Here is a 21,201-nt window from a genome sequence, read left to right as displayed (position 1 = left end):
GCAGCAAGGGAATAAACCAATTTAACACAGTCCCTTTGTGGGTTTAAATTACCTCTTTCTACTGTTGAAATTCTGAATTCTCTTTTTTTTTCCTGCAGTCGAATAAAAATCCATCTCTCCATTTAACATGTAATAAGCCTCTCTCCTGCACTGATATTTCTAGATTTTTTCGGTGACTGGTGAGACTTAATGTGATGGTTCTCTGAAAATACTCCACTTTTCTTTCAGAATCCTTTTCAGTCCATTTATAGATCATAAAAACTAAATATTTCAGTGGCGTTGCCAGGAAGGACGGATGCAGCTGGGCCCGACCTGCAGCATCTCCTGCTCTTCCCATAGGAAACGCTTTGCACCGCTCCAAATTCTCTACTGTCCGAGGCAGCAGAACCCACATAAAACAAAAGCCGTGCAGGAGCGCGTAGCCAGGACCTTTCCGCAGCTACCGAGGCCATTTAAACCCACGGAGCAACGGGCGTGGGGTCGTAGGGATGTAAAAAGCGTGGTGACGGCGTTTCGCCTTCCCCCTCTCCCCATCCCCTGGTAATCTGGATGGCTTAATTAATTTTGAGTTTTATAGGTAAGGGTGAAGTGTGTCAGAAATGTCGTTCCCTATTTAAAAGTGAATTATCCCTTTGTGTAAAGACAGCGGAACATATTTGTTGAGGTCATCCTGAAAGCATCATCACTAAAAATTATCTGCTGATGCAGAAAATTGGATTTATTCTTATGCTAGCATTTCCATAAAAATACAATTATATATAAATTTATGTTCTCTAAAAGCTTGTAGTAAACTGGGCTTTCAGAAAATAAGACACTTATCTTTTAAAATCCAGTTTTAAGTGACCAGATGGTGCTTACAGTATGGAAGCATAAAACCGGTGAGAGATAATTGATTATTTCCATTTTAAAAGCGGGGGGTGGATCTCGAGGTGAAACTCCTTTTAATTGCTGTATGGTTAACTCCTGCCTATCAGCAGGACATCTGCAATATCTGCACCCGCTTCTGGAGCACCTTGTTGAAGTCCCCGCTGGCCGGATCCAGCGCCACCAGACCATCCTGGCGGGTCCGGGGCTGCGCGAGCCCCCGGCTCAGCTGCCAGCGGCCCCCGCGGACGTCAGATGGGGCTGCAATTAAGCAAAGGGTTTAAAACGTAATTCAGCAGCTCCGATACTGTGGCTTACTAGGGAGGCGAAATTAAATTTCTGTTTAATAAGGATTTTATGAAGTGTATCTTGAATATTCCTGCGCATTTGAAAAATGCGCGTCATTTGTTTGAAGGACTTCATTCCTCAGCAAAAGTAGGGTCTTCAGAGCAGACGGGCTGAAATCAGTTGAACTTCTGGATTTATTTTCATGCCGCTCAGCCTTGCTCCTTGTCGGGGCTGTAACGGCGCTGTTGGAGCACACTTCATGCAGCAGGGGGTTTATCTTGCAGAAAAAAATAAAAGAAAATCCCAGGAGAGGGTTTACAGCATTTCTGCCTTCTGCTGGGGGAGCAGGACATGTGAGCCGCCGGGCGCGTCCGTGGAGGTCCTGTCCCCAGGGGCAGTCCTGTACTTTCCCAGAACCTCTTTCGCTGCTTCTGGAGGCTCCTGGCTCGGGGCCGCTGGCACCGTCCCGTCAGGGCTCTGGCTGTGAAGTTCTCCGTTACCAGCCCAGTTGCTCCTCCTCATACACATTATTGTTTTAAAAGTGCATTTGAGATGGGGTAACATCAAGAATGGGTCCAGCCTTGAGCATTGGGTTTCTTCTCAGTAAATGTTTATAGCTTGTACTTTTGGGGAAAAAAAAAAAAAAAAAAAGTGCAAAAATAGCCACCCCTTTTTATGTAGGTATCTCGGTAATTTCAGCTGTGTGATCTATGAATATTTTTAGGCTTCAGGCTTTGATTGTATGGCTGTTTTGTTGGAAATCCCTCTTTTCATGGTGTTGGGTAGGTGGCAGTTATATTCTGCTGAGGATTTCTCTTCTTCTTGTGCGCTGAGGCTGGCGAGAGTTTGTTTGCTGATACCCGGTGGCTGCCAAGCATCTCGTCGTCAAACCTTTTATTTAGAAGCGGTTGCCCTGCGATCGCCGCTCTTTCTTTGCATCATTTGCATTTGATGAAACAATCTGTTGTCGCAGCCAGGAGGTGTGTCACAATTTGGTACAATTGATCTCGTTGCTTACAGAGAGCTGGAAAAATGCAAATTCTCTTCTAGGTGCCTTCCCACCGAACACCATCATGGCGTGCACATGGCAACGCTGCCGCCGGACAGGCTCTACCGGGGCTCTGAATTGGCAAAACCAACTGCTCCAGCTGTAAGCACCGCTTCTTAAAAACCTCTCCCCTTTCTGTTTTGCAGGTATGGTGTGAATATGCGTTGCTTGGCAGCTCGGGTCAACTACAAGACTCTGATTGTCATCTGCGCCCTCTTCACCCTGGTGACGGTGCTGCTCTGGAACCGATGCTCCTCCGACAGAGCCGGCCCGTTCCCGCGCAGCCTCGCCGGCCCCGAACGCCGAGCTGCCGCCGCCTCCGAGAGCGACCCGGCCCGGCAGCAGAGCGAGGAGGCATCGCCCCAAGAGCAGCAGAAGGCTCCCCCCGTCGCGGGAGGCTTCAACGGCAACAAAGCCCCGGGGCTGAAGTACGAGGAGATTGACTGTCTGATCAATGACGAGCACACCGTTAAAGGGAGGAGGGAAGGCAACGAGGTCTTCCTGCCGTTCAGCTGGGTAGAGAAATACTTTGAGGTTTATGGGAAAATTGCTCAGTACGATGGTTATGACAGGTTTGAATTCTCTCATAGCTACTCCAAAGTATACACACAGCGAGCACCTTACCACCCCGACGGGGTCTTCATGTCCTTTGAGGGCTACAACGTAGAGGTTCGAGACAGAGTCAAATGCATAAGTGGTGTCGAAGGTTTGTGTCAAGTATTTTTTTTTTTTTTGAATAGTTGAAATGTTTCTTAAAATTTGCTGCCATCATTTGAGATGCAAAGTGATCTTAATTTTGTCATGATAGCCTTGATAAAAAAACCTTTGAGAATTGCGCGCAATCTCCGCTTCATGCCAAGTTTTCCCAGCTCCTGTCCTGCATCTCTGGTTTTACCGGTTGCAGCAAACTCCGGAGGTGCCAGGACGCTTCTCTTACAGCGCTGCTGTCAGGTTTTGGCATTGCCGTTGACGCTTGTCGTGTCTGTCAGGGAGTCACAATTATTTTAAAATATAAAATTAAAAAAAATAAGCCTGCCCTTGCTGGTCTGAGGAGGCTCCTGCTTCCCTGCGGGCACAGATACAGCCCCACGCTCTGAGCCAAACGGCACCGCCAGCACTTGTGGAACAGCCTGGCTGCTCGCAGGCAGCTTAATATTTGGGGTTTTGTCTTCAAGTTTAACAATATCCTGTCTCCTTGCATTGCTGGGGCAGTGCTGGAGATCCAACAGCCGAACCTTCCCTGCTGGGCTGCTCCAGGGCAAGCGGGGAGGGTTTTGTGTGCCCGGGGCAGGCAGGGCATCGCCGCGTCCTGCGGAAGGTGCTGCTGCCCGCAGCAAGGTCAGGAGGTTTTGGAGAACTGCTGCAAGGTCAAAAAGCTCTCCAGCCACCGAAGCATCCCTGGATAAAATTAATACACGGTAAAACCTTTCCAATTTGCAGTTTTGCTAAACTGTGCAACCGGTAATTAGTACGCAAGGTCTTCCCGCATCTTGGCAAAGATTTGATCGCAGAAAATTCTTGTCGAGCTTCGTATTAAAAAATTAATGACTTAATAAAACTATTATGGAATGTGACACTGTGACCCCTCATAAATTAAAGACCAACTTTCACTTAAGGAATAAAATACATCAATTTTCATGCATCTCGCTGATCAGTGATGCTCTGCTGTGTTGATATGAGCTCTGCCCATGACACGGTCACTGCAAAAAGCTGGCGTGCAATTAATTTGTCTGTAAAGGATTCACATAAACAAATGCATAGGATATGTCAGTTGTTTGGGTTTTTTTTAAGGCTACTCTCACGTTTTTATTGTTTTTTTAACTCTCATCCTCGTTACATCTGTCAAGGAAGGGAGGCAGGGCTCTCGCGAAGGTGCACATGCATCCTGGTAACTACACATCCACTCTGTGTGAGCATTGCCCTGCTCAGGGTTTACGGCCACCGGGCGAGGCTGAGGAGAAGGCTTTCCTTTCTAATTGCTACGGTCATTGCTGATTAGGCACAGCTTGCGAATGTGAATAATAGCCATGGGTGCTGCTTTTGTTGCTGGGGCAGGGGCCTGAGCCTAGGTCTTGCAGCCCCACCAGTTTCTGTGCGGAATGTGGAAGATGCACGAGATGCCCCTTGCGACTGGATTCAGCAGTTCTTGTGACGTTTTTCAGCAAAAAGGTGAAAATCAGTAAGAACTGATTGAAAATTGGTACAGATTCTGCAGCCTCTTGCCTTGCCAGATGTGCGTGCGAGGTGCTGCGTGTAGCTGCTCTCTACTTAAGCCTCGAGGCTGGCGAGTTTAATGCTGGACAGTGTGGTTACTTACCTACAAACCTTGCTTTTTTGCAGCATGTGATTTAAGACCTATCATTAGGAAAGGTGGTGCCAGAGCCTGGATTTTGTAAAGGCAATGGAGTTACTGCCTTTACAGCAAACAGGTCGGAGAAGAGAAATAGTTGTAGTGTGTAAGGAAGGGTTTTTAATATTATAATAGGTTCTCAGACCTATTGCCTTGCATCATTCCAGCCCTAGAGATTCTCATGTTGCTGCATGATGAAAAAAAAATCGTGTTATATTTTCACCTTCTCTTTCTGCAAGGTTAATGTGGTGTTACCTCCTATGACCTGGAGAATTTAATCTTGTCATCTTGTATAAATTTCAAGGAAAGCTCTTCTAGCAGATTTCTTTTTTTGCATCTTTCAGTCTCAATGAATGCACCCTTAACTGAAAATGCTTAGCATTAATAAGCAAGCTGGCTTCCAGGAGTTGAGATAATACATGGTATTTGAATATTTCCCGTGACGGTTTTCTCTTTAGGCAGCAGTAAGCCATCACATCTCCCTCGGTGATATTTATTAGTAACACAAAGCACCAAAATGTGTATGAAAATGTATCTTTTTACATTTAGTTTAAGTAATCTTTTCATTGTACCAGATTTCAGAAGAAATTGGTTTCTGAGCTTGACGTTGCCAAGGGGGGAAAATGGTGCAAATGCCAACTTGTTTATTTTCACCTTCTTTTTTCTTTTCTTACGTGCATGCAAAGGTTTACAGTACTAAATATCCTCGGTTTCCTGCAAGAGGGTCACAGTGATATGTTCCCACTTTGGATTCGTATTTAGAAGTTGGGAATTGGTTCCAAATAAAATTCAGGACTTTAGGAGAACCCAGTTTTTATCCGTGTCTTAAGTATCGTGGGAATTGCTTGCCTGTGCAGGTATGTGTATGAATAAGCCTCCTCCACGGAAGCAAGCTCCCTTTCCCCGCAGCCAGCAATGCAGAAGGCAGTTCATGGCGTGAGGGTTTCTCCACCCCGAGCAACGGAGAGCGGGGAGCTGGCGGAGGGCAGGCGGGGCAGCGCCTGGGCCCGGCGGGGCTTGCTGCGGGTGCCTCTGCTGACGGTGGTAACGGAGGGTGGAAGCTCTGTATCGAGCGCGTGTGACGTCGTCTGAGCTCATTCGGCGGGTTTTGCCTGTGAAGGCCAGTCCGTCAGGCTACGGAAGGTGTTCTCTGTGATGCTCCTTTGAAGCCTCTAAGGAGGCTGTGCTCCAGGGGGTCCTTCTGGTCGGTGCCGACTTTTAACTGTAAAATCCCCCTAACCCTAAATTAAGAGTGAGAAGTGGGCTCTCCTGCGAGGCCGCCGGCCGTTGGGACAGGGAGTCGTGTGCGGGGGGTTAATGCCAGGGCCGGCTGGGCTGGAGCGGTAGCTCTGAAGCCAAGGGACAGCTTTGGGTGGAAGCACTGGGGCAGACGCTGCTGGCGTTGCACGGAGAGCCCGCCCGGTTCCTGCAGGCATCGCTTCAGACTGCGCTTGTACTGCTCTTAGGGGAGCCGAGGTAATTGGAGCAGATTTGCGGATGCTGGGTAAATTGCTCTTTTAGCATCAAATAACTCTTGCCTAAATCTAGTAATAACATCTACACTAAATTTGCAAAGATTTATGTGGCGTTGGAGGGATTGTGTTAGACGTAACGTCGTTTGGAGATTTAGTGGTCTCTGGGGTAGGGGGGGAAATCCGTTAGGGCGTTTTAAATGCATTTTAAAATAAGTATGATGCTTCAGTAAACAATTAAATGAGAATGTATGGAAGACTGTGATAAGGACTTCTCTGCCACTCAGATCTGCTTAGTTTTGACTAGTCGCAGATTTCAGTATAAAGGGGAGCAATTCACTCCATGAACAGGACTTTCCTCGATTCTAACTAACAGTGAAGCCTAGAAGTACCATTTGGCAGAAGTAAAGGAGTGATGGGGTGTGGAGGAGGAGTGGTTTTTGAAAATGTGCCGATAAAATACTCTTTTTTTTTTTTCCCCCCCTCTCTCGTAGGTGTGCCGTTGTCCACGCAGTGGGGACCTCAAGGCTATTTCTACCCCATCCAGATTGCACAGTACGGGTTAAGTCACTACAGTAAAAACCTGACGGAGAAACCACCTCACGTCGAGGTGTACGAAACGGCCGAAGAGAAGGACAAACCCAGCAGGTCCGTGGACTGGACGGTGCCGAAAGGCTGCTCTCTCTCCACAGTGTCTGATAAAGCCAAGTTCACTAGTGTTAAACAGTTTGTCGCTCCAGGTGGGTTATCCTAAATGCGTGGCAGCTAAGCCACGTCCGTTAATTTGCACAGATGGTACCGTGGGATCTTTAACTTGGTGGGATTAATGTGTTTTCATTTATCCTGCGTGACTTCCCATTCTTAAGATCTCACCTGAGAATGTCATTATTTTAATGAAAAAAGGGGGGGATGTGTGCATGGAGGGCAATGAGAAGCTACAGTCACGTTTCCTGAGCCTTTCAGCTTCTGTCTCAAAATAGAAGCAAAAAAAATTAAAAAAAAATTGAACCAGTTGTGAAGCCTGGGAAATAGCAGTGACGTGTGATAAGCAGATGTTGACAGATGATAGATAAGGTCTATTTTCAGCCTGGAGCAAGTGTAGCACGTGCGGCTCTCCGGTTGGACCCGGGATCTCTCTCTTCATTGGGATGCAATTAGTTTTGCAAAATTTGAGATCTTGGTTCTGGCTAACCCAGGTTGCCTTAAACAAGGCAGCAAGAGGGAGCAGCTGCCCTCGTGCCACGCAGGGATTTGCAGAGGGCTGGGGGCGGACGGTGAAGATCTGGGGCTGCGTACGGGTGCCCTCCTTCACCCGCAGACGTGCAAGATGCATTTTGTTGCCGTCTCTTCCATTTACCGTGTTCTCTTTCGTACTTAGCAGGGAAATTCATTATTTCATGCAGGAGTTGCCTTTGTGCTAGGACAGGCTCGTTAATAAGGACATAATGTATTTTTCCTCAATCAATACCCATTAGAATTAATGAGTCCATTACTTAAAAAGACAATGAAGTAATTTTCAGTTGGCACCTTAGGCCTGGGTCTCCAGGGAAAAAATTGTCGAACACTCTTGTGTCTTTGTAGTAGATAAATACGGGGAGAGGAAAGGCTAAAAGATCTGTTACGTATTCTCTCCTCATCCTTTATTGATGGCAGAGTAATCTGTGGGGCTCCAAGGCCGCGGTATGCATCTACTAGTCTTAGATGGCCTTAAGTAATGGATTTATAGGCGCTTAAGGCAGTGCAAACAACAGGCAGCCTTTAGTTCTCCTTCGTTTCTTAAAACTCTTTTTTTCCCCCTCTATTATAATTCACTTCGTTATCACACAAGCATTTATTTACAAGGAACCATAAAACTTACTTGACAGGAGTTGCGAGTGCGGTTTTTTAATTAGATTTTTCATAGGAGCAAACCGTTGCGTAACAAAGCGCTCGGTTTCTTCTCCCGAAGCAGATGCTGATCTTCAAAACTCAGAGTGAAGCTTTTACTTTAAAAGATTGGGAAACGCGACATTCGGTCAGAATAATAGGTACCGTACAATAGCACCTTAGAGCACAAGACGTTGCAAAATGCCGCAGATGAGTTTGGGAGACGGGGAAGAGCCTCTGCTGTGCACAAGCAGCCGACCATAACTCGCTGGTCGCGCGTGGAAACGTTTAGGGGGTATTTCACCCATCGAGAAGTAGCAGTAAGGAAACAGTTGCTTCGCGCGGGAGAACTTCGTTTATGGAGAGCCGTTAATTTGAGATGACTGTCTTGAAGTGTTTATCGTCCCTCTGTGTCTTCAAAGCTACAGGATTTGCACACAGCCTTACAAATTAATTAGCCCTTTGATCTTCTAGTGTAGGTTTTTGGGGGAGGAGTTGATTTTACATTCTAAAATCTAGCCTGCGAGAGAACGCTGGATTTCGTTATGTGGTATTGCCTAGCAGCTTTATTTAGTTGTTTGGGGTTTTTTAATTATACTGAGTTTTGCCGATGGAGAGGTTAATAAATAGTTTAACACATTAGTCTTTCTATGTTCTTTTCTGGTTTTTTTCCCCATTAAACTAATTGGCGCACTGGTTTTTGGAACTGTCAGGTTGGGAAAGAAAAAACTCGCAGACTTTAATATTAGTCCTGGGAGGATCCTAAATACCTGCTTCTCGGCACTCCCGGCTTTTTTTTTTTTTTTTTTTTTTTTCCCCCTGAAAACGGAGCTTTATTCAGAAATGCGACTGCTCAAGTGGCGCCGCATTTTTGATGTCTTTTCTGGAAAGTGAAATTTTCAGTTTGGAACAAAAGGATGGTTGTTGGTTTTGAATTACAGAAGAGGAAAATCACGCAGCATCCGCGGTCTTGCAGCGTGGCTGCTGTGCCCCATCCGGTAGGAAACGTCCGGCTCTGTCAGCAGAAGCGTCTGGTAAAGCCATTGATCAAGCCCCTGGCACTCTGCTCCGCAGCGAAGCGCTGCAGCCTGCTAACGTAAGACGCAAACGAGTTCTCCCCGGTACTGCGGGAGTCGGCCTTCGCTCACGGATTTACTTTTATCCTTAATTAAATAATATATGATAGCGCGCAGCAAGAATGATTGAATTATTGATGGGCTGCCCTAAAAGCTTTTGGATCCTGCCTGGGAAGAGGGCTTACCTCTGGAAGCTGCACTTCATAGCTTAAACGTTTTGGAGAAATGAGTGTTTTACCACTGAACAAGGCTTTTTTTTGTTTGTTTTGCAGAAAATACCGAGGGGGTATCTCTGCAGCTTGGGAACACTCGAGATTTTATTATTTCTTTTGATCTCAAATTCGTAACGAACGGGAGCGTTTCTGTGGTTCTCGAGACGACGGAGAAGAACCAGCTCTTCACCGTGCACTACGTCTCCAACACCCAGCTCATCGCTTTTAAGGACCGGGACATCTACTACGGCATCGGTCCCAGGACTAGCTGGAGCACCCTCACCAGAGACCTGGTGACCGACCTGCGGAAAGGCGTCGGCCTCTCGAACACGAAAGCTGTGAAGCAGACGAAGATCATGCCCAAGAGAGTGGTGAGGCTGGTAGCAAAGGGTAGAGGCTTCCTCGATAACGTCACCATCTCTGCAACCGCTCACATGGCGGCTTTTTTTGCTGCCAGCAAGTGGCTGGTGAGGAACCAGGACGAGAGGGGCGGCTGGCCCATCATGGTGACGAGGAAGCTGGGGGAAGGATTTAAGTCCTTGGACCCGGGCTGGTACTCGGCCATGGCACAAGGACAGGCCATCTCGACGCTGGTGCGGGCCTACCTGCTGACGAAGGACCACGCGTTCCTCAGCTCAGCTCTGCGGGCGACGGCGCCGTACAAGCTGCCGTCGGAGCAGCACGGGGTGAAAGCCATCTTCATGAACCGGCACGACTGGTACGAGGAGTACCCGACCTCGCCCAGCTCCTTTGTGCTCAACGGTTTCATGTACTCCTTAATCGGGCTGTATGACTTAAAAGAAACAGCTGGGGAGAAGCTGGGGAAGGAGGCACGGGTCCTCTACGAGCGGGGCATGGAGTCCCTGAAGGCCATGCTTCCCCTCTACGACACCGGCTCAGGGACCATCTACGACCTTCGGCACTTCATGCTCGGCACCGCACCCAACCTGGCCCGCTGGGACTACCACACCACCCACATCAACCAGCTCCAGCTCCTCAGCACCATAGACGAGTCCCCCATCTTCAAAGAGTTCGTCAAGAGGTGGAAGAGCTACCTGCGAGGCGGCCGGGCCAAGCACAACTAGAGCTCACAACCAAACCCCTCGGTCCTGCTGCCTCGCGGAGGTACGGTTTCAAAGGTTGCGTCCTAAATTTTTTTACAGACCATTTCAAAGAAGTGATCCTTAAAACTGATCTCCTGAAATCATTGCATTCCAGTGTGAAAATATTTGGGTCTGGTGGGTAGGATTTGGGAACTTCACCTGTCCTTAGTGCTCCAGAGCAAAACTTATCAGCAAATCCCCTTTGTGCTCCTGAGTTTGGGGACGTTTTTTGGGGGTTTTTTTTTCCTTTTTGTAGGAAAATATTTGCAGAAGCCATACAGGTCTCTAAAGTCCAGCACTTGCCTGAAAAGTTAGTCTGTGGCCTCTTCTAAAACGGAGTTATATGTGTATATGTTGGAACAGCGTAACAGATCATGTGGTGTAACGCCGTAAATGTGTATTTACTTGTAGCCTGGGTAGTGGACAGTGTATCTTCTTAAAGGTGGGTTTTTTTATACAGATTCTTTTCTTGAGGTGAAAAATACACTTTTTTTGTTGTTGTTTTTTTCCAGTTCTCTGTATGGAGATCCTTTAGCTGTGTGGTTTCTTTACAGACATGCGGACGGAAAACACACGGACCGCGTGCAGGCTTCAAAGTCACATCACGTAAGCACAACTCGGTGGGGCTCGCGGACCTCACAAAGCCTGCAACCATGCCACCCCTCTTTTATAAAGCCAAATTTACCATCACCCGTCAGGTTTGCTGGTGTCATCTCCTCCCTGGTAGCTGGAATCTCTTGTCGTGGAGCCTGATGTTTTGTACTGTAATTTTAATTACATCCGAGAGGTTTCTCTAAGCTTTGGCAACTTGGTTCTTTGGGAGGCTTGGCTTGAATTCCTGAGCGTGACGTGGAGCTCAGTTTGAGTAGCGTGCAGGAAATTCAATTGGAATTAATTAAGGTTTTCCTATGGTGATTTTCATTTTTAACCTGCTTGAGTATATCAAGCATTTTAAAAATTAAAATTACCCCAGAGGGCTTTCAAGCTCCACCTGTGCTTTAATACCAAGTTTCACCTCTGCCAACCATCTTACTCGTCATGTAAGGGGTCGCTACGCCTCCAGCACTGGCTTCCTGGGTGTGCTTCGTTAACGTGGCTCTGCCAGGCGAGCAAGGGTACCCGTGCAATAACCAAACACATGCATCCGAACCCAAATGTTTTCACTGTGCTTCTGTAACGCAGAAGAAACCAGACGGTTTCTTTTTCCTCTTTGTCAATCCTTTACACCCGCCGTTAGCCCGCCTTCTCGGCCTGTAGCGTCCTGGTTGAGCCAGAAGCGTAAAGCCAGCCAACTGCATCGTTGGATCGAGGGTGTTTAGTTTGGTGGCGTAGCAAATACCGGGTTATCAGCTCTGCTGAGGCATGCTGGTGTTTGCTTTAAGAGTCCCAGACTCGACGTATGCCGGCATGGGAAGGGCGTGCATTAGGTGTGGGGTTTTTCCACTGATCCTATTACATGTAGGTGGGGATTAAGCTTCGGATGCTCATACTGAGGACAAAGTTCATTCAAATCACGAAAAAGGCTGGGCACAAGGACAATATGCATCTTGATTATTTCTCTTTCTTTTCTCCATTTTTTGATGCCTTTTCTATTTTGTGTGGGTATTTCAAACAACTTTATAATTACTTGATCTTTGCAAACGCATGCTGCGATCACATCAGTTGATATGAGAAGTGGATGTCACAGGAGAAATTTCAATACCAAAGGTAGCAGAGGTGAATTTTTTTTTTACGTACATGTGTATACACGCACACACACACAAGCAAAACCCAGAAAAATGTGCTTCCTTTACAAACAACTGGTCCTTACTGCAAACGCAGAAACATCTTTTTCCTGCGTGTTTCCTCCATCTTTTGCCCGTTTTGGATTTGAAGAATCTAGAGAGACTCTTTGGGTACGGCTCAAGAGACGGTATCGGTGCCTTATGGAGGCCACAATTTCCTCTTTTTTTTTTTTTAATTAATGCCAGTTGAAAAATCGCAGTGTCACTGATCTTTCAGTGCTTCGTGAGGCGCAGCCTGGCGGCTTTGGATAGGTGAGCTCAGAAGCGTGGGTTGGCCATGCCAATGCCGTCGGTCCTGCCAGACCACCTTATCCTTAACATCTCCATTGCGTTTTCGTTGGCCTTAGCGCACACGTGTAAACTAAATCAACCACCGTCAGAGGCTGTAGAACCGAAGAGGCTTAGTGTGGGCGTTTCTCCTGTTGTTTTCTTAATTGAATTGTGCAGTGGAAGAGGATTATTGGACGTAGGTGCCCATAACTTCATCGAGTTCACTTAAGTTGGCTTTTGTTTGTTTGTTTTCAGTCTTCAAACTGACAAAGGTCTTAGTCCCTAAGATCTGTTTAATCTTTCCATGAGGCTTACTGTACATAGACTCCATCGGAAACACCGTGCGCATGGGTATATGCAAACCAGTGACACACAAGCACAACTGTACAAGTGTGGCAGTGCTGTTTTTCTCGGCCATTGTGCAAGACATTCACTGAAAGCTGCTATTTTCATTCACCTTGTAATTGTACTTTATTTTTTTTATACTTTTTTTTTTCCACATGTGGGATATACACCATGTGTTAAATATGCAATAAATTGTTTACAGGATGCTCTTGTAAAGGGTAGTCCTTTGTAAAGCTGTACAGACTTTGCAGTTTAAGCACAATGTGCACATGTTAGTTTTATATACAGCGAGACATGACTTTTTGCAGAGGGAAAGGTTCTACTATGTTTATATACAAAGTAAATGGATCAACGTTTGTGCTTAATGTAAAGCTGCTTTATAAGACTGTAAAATAAATTTTTTTATCTTAAGACAAGCCTGGGGCGTTTTCATGATTTCAGTCGCTTCCTTCTGCCCTATGTGTGGTGACTGCCTGATGAGCAGTCGTCTTAGTGGTTCTGAGATGTCTCCTTTTAGGGAATTTTAGAAGGATTTTATTCTAAGAAAGACAGAAAATGTTCTTTCTTCAACGGTTTGCTGTCTTGGGGTAAGGACCACGGCTGTATATTCTCTGTCTGCTCAAGTAAAGTGCACTCACTATGTTGCTGGGGTGAGTTATTTCTGCTAAATGCATCTCATTTTGAGTTCATACGATTTTTTGGTTAAAAAACAATTTTAACTAAGTGGTGGCCGAAGAAATACCCTAACAAAGACAAGAGGTGGTCTGCTGAGGTTGCAAGAAGCGCACCACACTTTTAATTCCCATTTTCAGCTAAAAATGTGCAAGTCCTATCAAAATTCCCCCCCAAAGTTGGGATTGAGATCATCTCTGCCTCGGCCACTCCACGCCTGAAGCGATGCTTCCCACCTTGGTGCAGAAGTGCCGGTAAATCGGAGCTAACTTTTCCTGGTCGATGGAAAGCCGGTGCCTCCTTGGCTGTAAACGCAACCTGCGCCCAGGATGCCACGTTTGACGTGGTCCTGAGTAATTTTGCGTAACTGCAACGCACAGAGCAAATCTTCCGCAGCCGAGCAGAGCTTCAGCACTCTCTCCCAACTCTTTGGGTGAAAATACTGATTTTCGTTACTTCGCAGTTTGTTAAAAACATCTGAAGTGAAAATAGAAGTGGATTTAAATATGTCGTCTCGGTGATGAATTTGGATGTTTGCTGCTCAGTTTGTGGCGAAAGGAGATACATTTACCATCTGCCCGGAGTGATTGATAACTCCCATGTATGCGTTGCACTTCCTGAATGTTAAATAGCTGCTTCTATACGTTCCTAATCTCTTCCAAAAACAGTAGGAGCTATAAATGCCAAGCGCTCAGCGCTGCAGCCTATTAAACAAGGCGGAGCTGTGCAGCGGTGAAGCGCAAGTGTTGAAAGACGTCCCGGCGCTCGCCCGCTTGAATCTCTAGGACGGTAAACGATTTCCGAGCTCGTCGCGTTGAATTTCCATCTCTCAGCAACTGGGGTGGTAACCGCTACCGAGCAGGGGCTGGGAGCGGGGAGCGGAGGGCTCCCGCTCCGGCTCTCGTGGCTGCGCGGGCGCATCCCACCTCGGAGGAGAGGAGTGCGGCTGCCCGCCGGGGTCCGGAAGGGGTCAAACCACCCCGGCCGCGAGTGGAGGGGCCGTCCCGCGAGTGGGTGCGGGCGAGGGGAGTCTGTCCGTCTGCACCCGCCGGGACGGACGGCTCCCGTGCATCTCCTGCCAGCTGCCGCGGCAGGCCCTCCGGCCCGGGGCAGGCGAGGCACCGCGCCCCCCGGGGCGTCACCCGGCCTTTCGACCGGGGAGCTGGAGGCCCCTCGTGCTGCGCGGACGCCAAGGGCGCTTTATTTCTCGGCGGCCGCAGGAAGGGGCTCGCTGTGGCCGTGCCTGAGCAGGCTGCGTCAAATCTGGGATGGCTAATTACAGCGAGGCCGGGCTTCCGGCGCCGCGCGCGCAGAAGCAGGAGCCCTGGCCCGGCCTCAAGCGCTTGAGGTTCTGCTCTTGCCCCCGGCACGTGCAGGTGCTGGTACCAGGTCGTGCTCTCGGTGAGGGTGAGGTGTCCCTCAGCTGGGTTTTCTGTTGTTTTTCTAGATTAGCCTAGGGTAATAGTATTTTCTGGTGGGAAAACGCTCCACGTGCCGCCTCCCTTCTGCACCAGCCCGCTGTGGATCCATCCCTCCTCCACCCCTCGCCCCGGTGCCTCCCGGCCCCGCTCCGTCAGCAGAAATGCTGCTCGAAAGGCTCCTCCCTGCCCGGACAGCCCCGTCCGGTTGCCCGCCTGAGCTTAAGCGGCGCCAGCGCCTTAAGCCGTTCCCTCCCGGACGGATTCGTCAGGCTTCGGCGGCTTTCTGCCACCCCGGCGAGGAAACACGAGCGACGGCGCTTGCGCCCGGAGCGGCTTCCCCGCGCAGCAGGGCTCCGGCACGGGCGGCGGCAGCTTCGGTACCCGCGCTGGGAGAGGGAAACGGCGCGTGGGCGCGTTCCCCCGGCCCAGGCGCCTGTTCGCGAGCGAAACCTCGGCCGAGCTTTTCTCGGGTGTGAAGAGGCTTTAGAGGATGCGCGGGAAGAGGCCTCGGCGCCCGCTGAGGATGCTGCGAGGGCTGGGGGCTGCGGGGGCACGGGCGCGTGTGCGCTGGGGGCTGCCGCGTCCTGCGGCCACGCTCCCCCCAGGACCCGGCCCTGCTCCCCCCAGCACCCAGCTCTGCTCCCCCCAGCACCCAGCTCTGCTCCCCAGTCCCTCTGGAGGGGCCCTGCAGGCGCCGGCTCTGGGCCGGTGGCTTCCTCCCTTCCCTGCTGTTTTCCCAGTGGGAACTGGAAACGCCTTTACACGGTGCCTCTAAGGCACCGAATCGGCCCGGCACCCCGGGCACCGGGTGGCACCTTCAGCAGGTGCAGGAAGCATCTAAAACGGCTTATTTCTGCAAAGCCCATTCCTGGGAGGGGAAAAAAGAGAAAACCCAAATGGCGTCGCTCGGGTGGGGAATAGCAACCCGTTAATTTGATCATAAAGAAGCCTTTTTATTGAAATCCCGTCTTTATCCCGAGCGCTCGCGGGGCTTGGCTGGATCTTATTCAACGCTCCAATCTTCCACTGTAGCTTTTTGTTTTCCCTGGGCCTGGTTGGAACCAAGTGTCAGCAGAAGCAGCTGGTGGTAAACGCCATTTCTCTCTGCGCGGGGCCGCGGGACGGCGGCCGGGTGCCTAACCGGGAGGCGAGCTGCTGAGAGAGAATTAAACATTCACACCGGGCATGCGGCGGGGCCGTACCCGGCCGTGCCCGTGGGTGCCGCGGGCAGGCAGGGCAGCACCTGAAGCTCCGGGGAGGTGATGATGATGATGATGAGGGGGTGAGGAAGCACCTTCCAGGCGTAGGTTTACATTTGGGGACGCGTTCCTGCGCGGGGGATGGAGAGGAAGGGCCGGGGGGTGATTTTCCCCATGGAGTCCCGGTGCTCCAGCGAGAGTTTGGCCCCTCTCCCACGACGCGGAGGGGAGGAGGGCATGGGCATCCCCACGCTCGGTCTTCGCCCCTTGGCAGAAATTTTGGGAAAGTCTGCGCCCAGGCTCTCCAGTTAATTTAAACAATTAAAAAAAGCAGACGAAATCCTTGCTCGGAGCATGTTGCCATCACTCTCACGTGCGTCAGACCTGGGCGGCGGCAGCGCAGCCCGTGCACAGCCGGCGAGGGCCCGACTCTGCCCGCCCCGGTGCTGCGAGCTGGCCGGGAAGCTGGGCTCAGCTGGAAAGCTGGGCTCAGCCGGAAAGCTGGGCTCAGCGTAAAAGCTGGGCTCAGCCCGAAAGCTGGGCTCAGCCCGAAAGCTGGGCTCAGCCCAAAAGCAGGGCTCAGCCCGAAAGCTGGGCTCAGCCTGAAAGCTGGGCTCAGCCTGCCACTTCCAGGCTGGGGGGAGTGTGGCAGCCTGCCGTGGCTCTCCCCAGGCTGGCAGGGCTTTGCAGGCAGCTCCGGGTACAACGTTGGGCCCCACAGCACCCACGGAGCCAATTTTTTTGAGGGCGGGTGTTTGTCCACAGTTCGGCAAACGCAGACCGTGTTCTGGGGTGTGGCCAGCTGGGGAAAGGCACCTTCATGCTCCTGCTGCCCAGTTATCGGTCAAATAAAAGTCAGAGAGTGATGAAAACCAGAGTGTGCTGTGCTGGCGAGGGCCGGGGGGTGCAGCCGGGGCCCGTGAGCTGTGACCGCGGGAGGGATGAGCGCTGGCACCCACGGCACGGCCCCTGCTGCGGTCCCACGCGCGGGGCCGCCAGTGTGCCCTGCCCCTCGGGGGGTGGCCGTCCCCGTGCTCGCAGGGGCTGCGTGGGGGTGGTCACAGCTGCACCGGCGGGGGCAGGGGCACATCTGGGGGGTGCACATCTGCAGGGAGACGTGCACACCCAGGAGGTGGATGTGCACATCTGCAGGGGTGGCCGTGCACATCTGGGGTGGCCGTGCACATCTGCAGGGGTGGCCGTGCACATCCGCACGGGGCTGGGTCTGTGCACAGCCTGGGGGACGAACGATGTGCAGGGCTGAGCGTGTGCCCAGCGCTCCCCAGGACGCGAGGTGCCAGCGCCGTCCCTGTCCCCAAGCCGCGGGCTGTCTCCGCTGGCACTGCTCAGCCCCCAAGTCCCAGCAGTCGCCTGCTGTGCCAAGCTGGGCCCCCCAAAACCTGCTGTGGGTGCCCTGCCTGGGGCGTTCCCATGGGCACCCCTTGCCCACAGCAAGCACCGAGAGCCGCGGTGACCCCCCCAGACCAGCGGTGCTCCCTGCGCCCGGCACGGGTGAGCTCAGCTCGCCCAGCTCGCCGCTAACGACGGCGCGGGGCAGCGGCATCTGGCCCAATCAAATACCGCTTTTTCATTTTTCATCCTCTCCGGCTTTTAACGGCCTCGGTAAAAGCGCGGCTGCCGGGGAGCTGAGAACCTCACTGCAGGCTGAGCGGAGCTTGACGCCGTCGCGGTGGATCCGGCCAGCTCCCGGCGAACGCGTGCCGGCGGCGGGATGGGATGCCAAGCCCGGCAGCTCCGGCTCCCCTGGCAGAGCTGCCCAGGCATCTGCACCCACGTGGGGCGGGGTGTGCCCCTCGCACGTTTTCCCCGTGGGATTTTTGGGCTGCACAGACCTTCGCTGAAGGTGTGGGTGCTCTGGCAGCGCCTCGTCTCCCGCTGGCTCGGTGCCGTGCCGGCAAGGCCTTGACCCAGAGCACGGCGCGCTGCGAGGCAGCTGAGCCGCGCAGCCGGGAGCGTCCCCGCTGCAAGTGCCTCTTCCCAGTGCTCTGACCCCAGGGACAAGAGCCGGCAGAAGCTCTCGGCTGGTTTGTGCTCACTGCTGATTTCCAGAGACCCGGGATGTCCTGCTCGCACGGCTGCGTTTCAGCTCAGTTCCTATTTTGCTGCAAAAACCATAGCTGGGGTTCAGCCCCTCAGTGCTGGGAAGTTTCCACTGGTTTGAAACTCAGCAGCTGGGGAGGCACCGCGGGGCTCTTTGCAAGCCCTGAAAACGCGGGCTCGGAAGCACGAGGTTTCCCAGGCTGCTCGTACACGGGTGCTGGGATCGTGCCCGAAGCAGGGTCGAAAGTGCTCAGGCATCAGCCTCTCCTCCGCTGCTGAGAGCCGCCAGCACAAATAAACGTGGATGGATTATTCGATGGGTTTGTGTCAACGATCGTGTAGAAACAACCAGGAGTCATTTTAACGTATCTCACGGGTTTACGGCAGCGCAGCAGCAGGCTCCATCCTTTCCAGCTCATTTGACTGGCTGCAGCTCATCAACTCGGGCAGGCGAGGGGGTAAGTAGAGTAAATCCGCATCTTGGTCTCCACAGGCAATGGTTTGGAGGAAAAAATAGCTGAGGAGATGGTTTAAAACACACACTCACTGCCAAAAGCGTGGAATGGGCTGAGAGGCAGCGTCTTCCTCCGGCTCGCGGCTCTCCTGGCCCGTAGCCCCGCGGGGCCGGGGCCGCGGCGGGACGGAGTCAGCCACGGCCTCCCCCGGGCGCCGAGCTGGCCCCTGCCCCGCAGCCAGACGCAGACGTGTGCCCAGCCCGGCCGCGGCCTCACCCGCCCCCGGCCCCCAAAGCAAATCCCAATTTTGTGCCGATTTGCCGGCAAGGGGGGCAAACGCCGCAGGAGCTCGTGAGGCAGAGGCGCCCGGTTACCCGCGACGCGCAGCTCCTGCTCCGAGCAGCGCTGGGATGGAACCGCCTGCCCCGCGCTGCCTGGGGACGGCTTTACTGTCTGCGCCCAAACAGAAGGGCTGTTTATAAACCCAGCCCTGCGTGGTCCGTCCCCGCATCCCTGCCTCATCCCCGCCGGAGCGAGGTCATCCCCGGGCTCGCCCCTCTGCTGCCGAAGCTCCTGTTTGCCGCTATATAGGAGATGCTTTTCGTGGTAGCAGGGGTTGTGGCCATGGGGTTGTGGCCATGGGGTTGTGGCTTTGCTGGTGGGATCTGGCCCTCTGCACGAGGATCGCTTCGATAAGGAGCCCGTTACCGGACCCAGTGGTGCAAATCCCTGTGCCCGCCCCGTTAGCTGCCCCTCGCCCGTGGGTCAGCCAGCAAGGCTCCGGAATCGGGAAACGGGCACGATCGCAGCCCCAAGGCCTCCCTCCTGGTGGGAACAGGACCTGAAAGGAGGCCGCAGGGCCCTGGGAAGGCATCCTCCGAGGGGAAGGCGTCCTCCCTCCGAGGGGAAGGCATCATCCCTCCGAGGGGAAGGCGTCCTCCCTCCGAGGGGAAGGCATCCTCCCTCCGAGGGGAAGGCGTCCTCCCTCCGAGGGGAAGGCATCATCCCTCCGAGGGGAAGGCATCATCCCTCCGAGGGGAAGGCGTCCTCCCTCCGAGGGGAAGGCATCATCCCTCCGAGGGGAAGGCGTCCTCCCTCCGAGGGGAAGGCATCCTCCCTCCGAGGGGAAGGCGTGCTGCAGTGCCGGCAGGGGAGGGGTAAGGCGCTTACACCCAGAAACTGATGTCAAGAGACTTTCCCTTGTGTTTAAAATGCAGGATAGTGCCGCACGTCCACAAGCCCTGATTTCAAATGACCCTTCTTGCCTCGCCCCGCGACCTGTGAGCAGTGCATTACGGCCGCTCCAGTTCTCCCAACTCCTTAAAAACACTGGAGCAGCGCCTGCGCGTCCCTCCCCAGCCACTCGCGGCCCTCAACCTGCCGCTCCGTTCCAGTGTTGTGAAACACGTTACCAACGGCTGCAGCGAAAATAGAGGCTCTGTCGGGGAGGAGAAGGGGAAACGCGCTGGGGTTTGCAGCCGGCGCAGGCGTGGGGAGAGCCGGCGGCTCGGGCTCCGCGGCAGCCGAGGTGACCCCCGCCTCCCGGCCGGCTGTGGTCCTCCATCCAGCTGGGAACGGCGTGAGAACTCTCTCCCGTTGGGGAGCACCTCCCTCTTCATCTACAGGAGGGTCTTAACTTTACAGTCAATCTCTCTGGGGACAGTTGGGCAAGTTTTGGGTGTTTCCCAGTGCTGAAGTGGAGGGGCCTGGGAGCTGAAGATGCACAGGGAGGTCTGTGAGTTAATATTTTTTCCTGCCCTTATTCCGCTTCCTCGCAGCCGGGCTGAAGCTAATCCAGAGCACGATCTGAGAGCGTTTGGCCACAGTTATTTCCGGTTTTATTTTGTTGCCTTTTTCCTGTTCCACTAAAAGACGAGCCAGAATTAATTTGCTCCTAATCTGGGAAAGCAGCCGGTGGGGTTGACCTCCGCCGTGTCCTTCCCCCGGAGCCCAGCCGGGGTGCGGGGACCATCCCGCCGGGTGCTGGCGGCAAGCAGGGCTTTCGGCAGAGCCTCCCTGTCCTTCCTGCCGGGCTGCCGGCTCTGGCAAACCTGCCCCAGCCCGCTCGCTTGGCTGCCTACGCCCCGGCCGGGCTTCCAGCGCGCCTCGGCCATGTGGGCTGTGTTTGTACACAGATGAGTAATACGGTCGCCCGGAGCCAGCGCCGGCGATAACGCGGCATCCGACCCAGCCCCGCTCCCGGGAGCAGCGCCGTAAGTACCGGCCGCTCTGCTTTTTCCCCTGAATCATTTCAGCTTGCTGCTTTTCACGCTGCCCTGGGGATGCTGAGGGTTTGCACGGCATGAGCTCGCCCGTGGGTCTGCGCCGGGAGGCTGGGGTTTTTCACAGGCGCCGTGGAAAGCTGAGGGTGGGAAAGGGCTGTGTGCGATGGGGCGAGTGCCGTGGGGCCGGCAGGTCGTTGCTTTTCCCTCCCCTCCTACGCACCAGCAGCGCGTGGCTGCGCTGATCGTTTGCTGAATTTATGGAAGTTTCAGTCGGCGGCGTTTCAGGAGCGGGACGGGGCGCTGAGCCGCGGCCATCCCCCGAGGAGGACGGATGAAAGCGCTGGGTCTGGCAACGAGCTGAAGCACGTGCCTGAAACGCACTGATTTTGGAAAGCCTTAAGCTTACGCGTATGCTCGGAGCCGCCTGCTCGTCTCAGATGCCGAGCAGATACCAGCAGCCACCCGCAGCAATAACAACCTCCTCAAAGCC

The 21,201-nt window shown here is 52.8% G+C and overlaps 1 protein-coding gene across 1 annotated transcript; it reads left to right on the top strand.

Annotated features, from left to right (window-relative positions):
• Positions 1-1,412: 1,412 nt before the first annotated feature.
• GLCE (glucuronic acid epimerase) lies at positions 1,413-10,806 on the top strand. Its single transcript, XM_082005093.1, has 3 exons — positions 1,413-2,906; positions 6,517-6,762; positions 9,237-10,806. Exons 1-3 carry the CDS (start codon positions 2,360-2,362, stop codon positions 10,259-10,261), a joined length of 1,818 nt encoding a protein of 605 aa, XP_081861219.1. The 5' UTR covers positions 1,413-2,359; the 3' UTR covers positions 10,262-10,806.
• Positions 10,807-21,201: the final 10,395 nt, after the last annotated feature.

Source organism: Phaethon aethereus (assembly GCF_964289735.1).
Source record: "Phaethon aethereus genome assembly, chromosome: 12".
NCBI classification, from domain to species: Eukaryota; Metazoa; Chordata; class Aves; order Phaethontiformes; family Phaethontidae; genus Phaethon; species Phaethon aethereus.
This window is presented reverse-complemented; position numbering and strand designations above follow the sequence as displayed.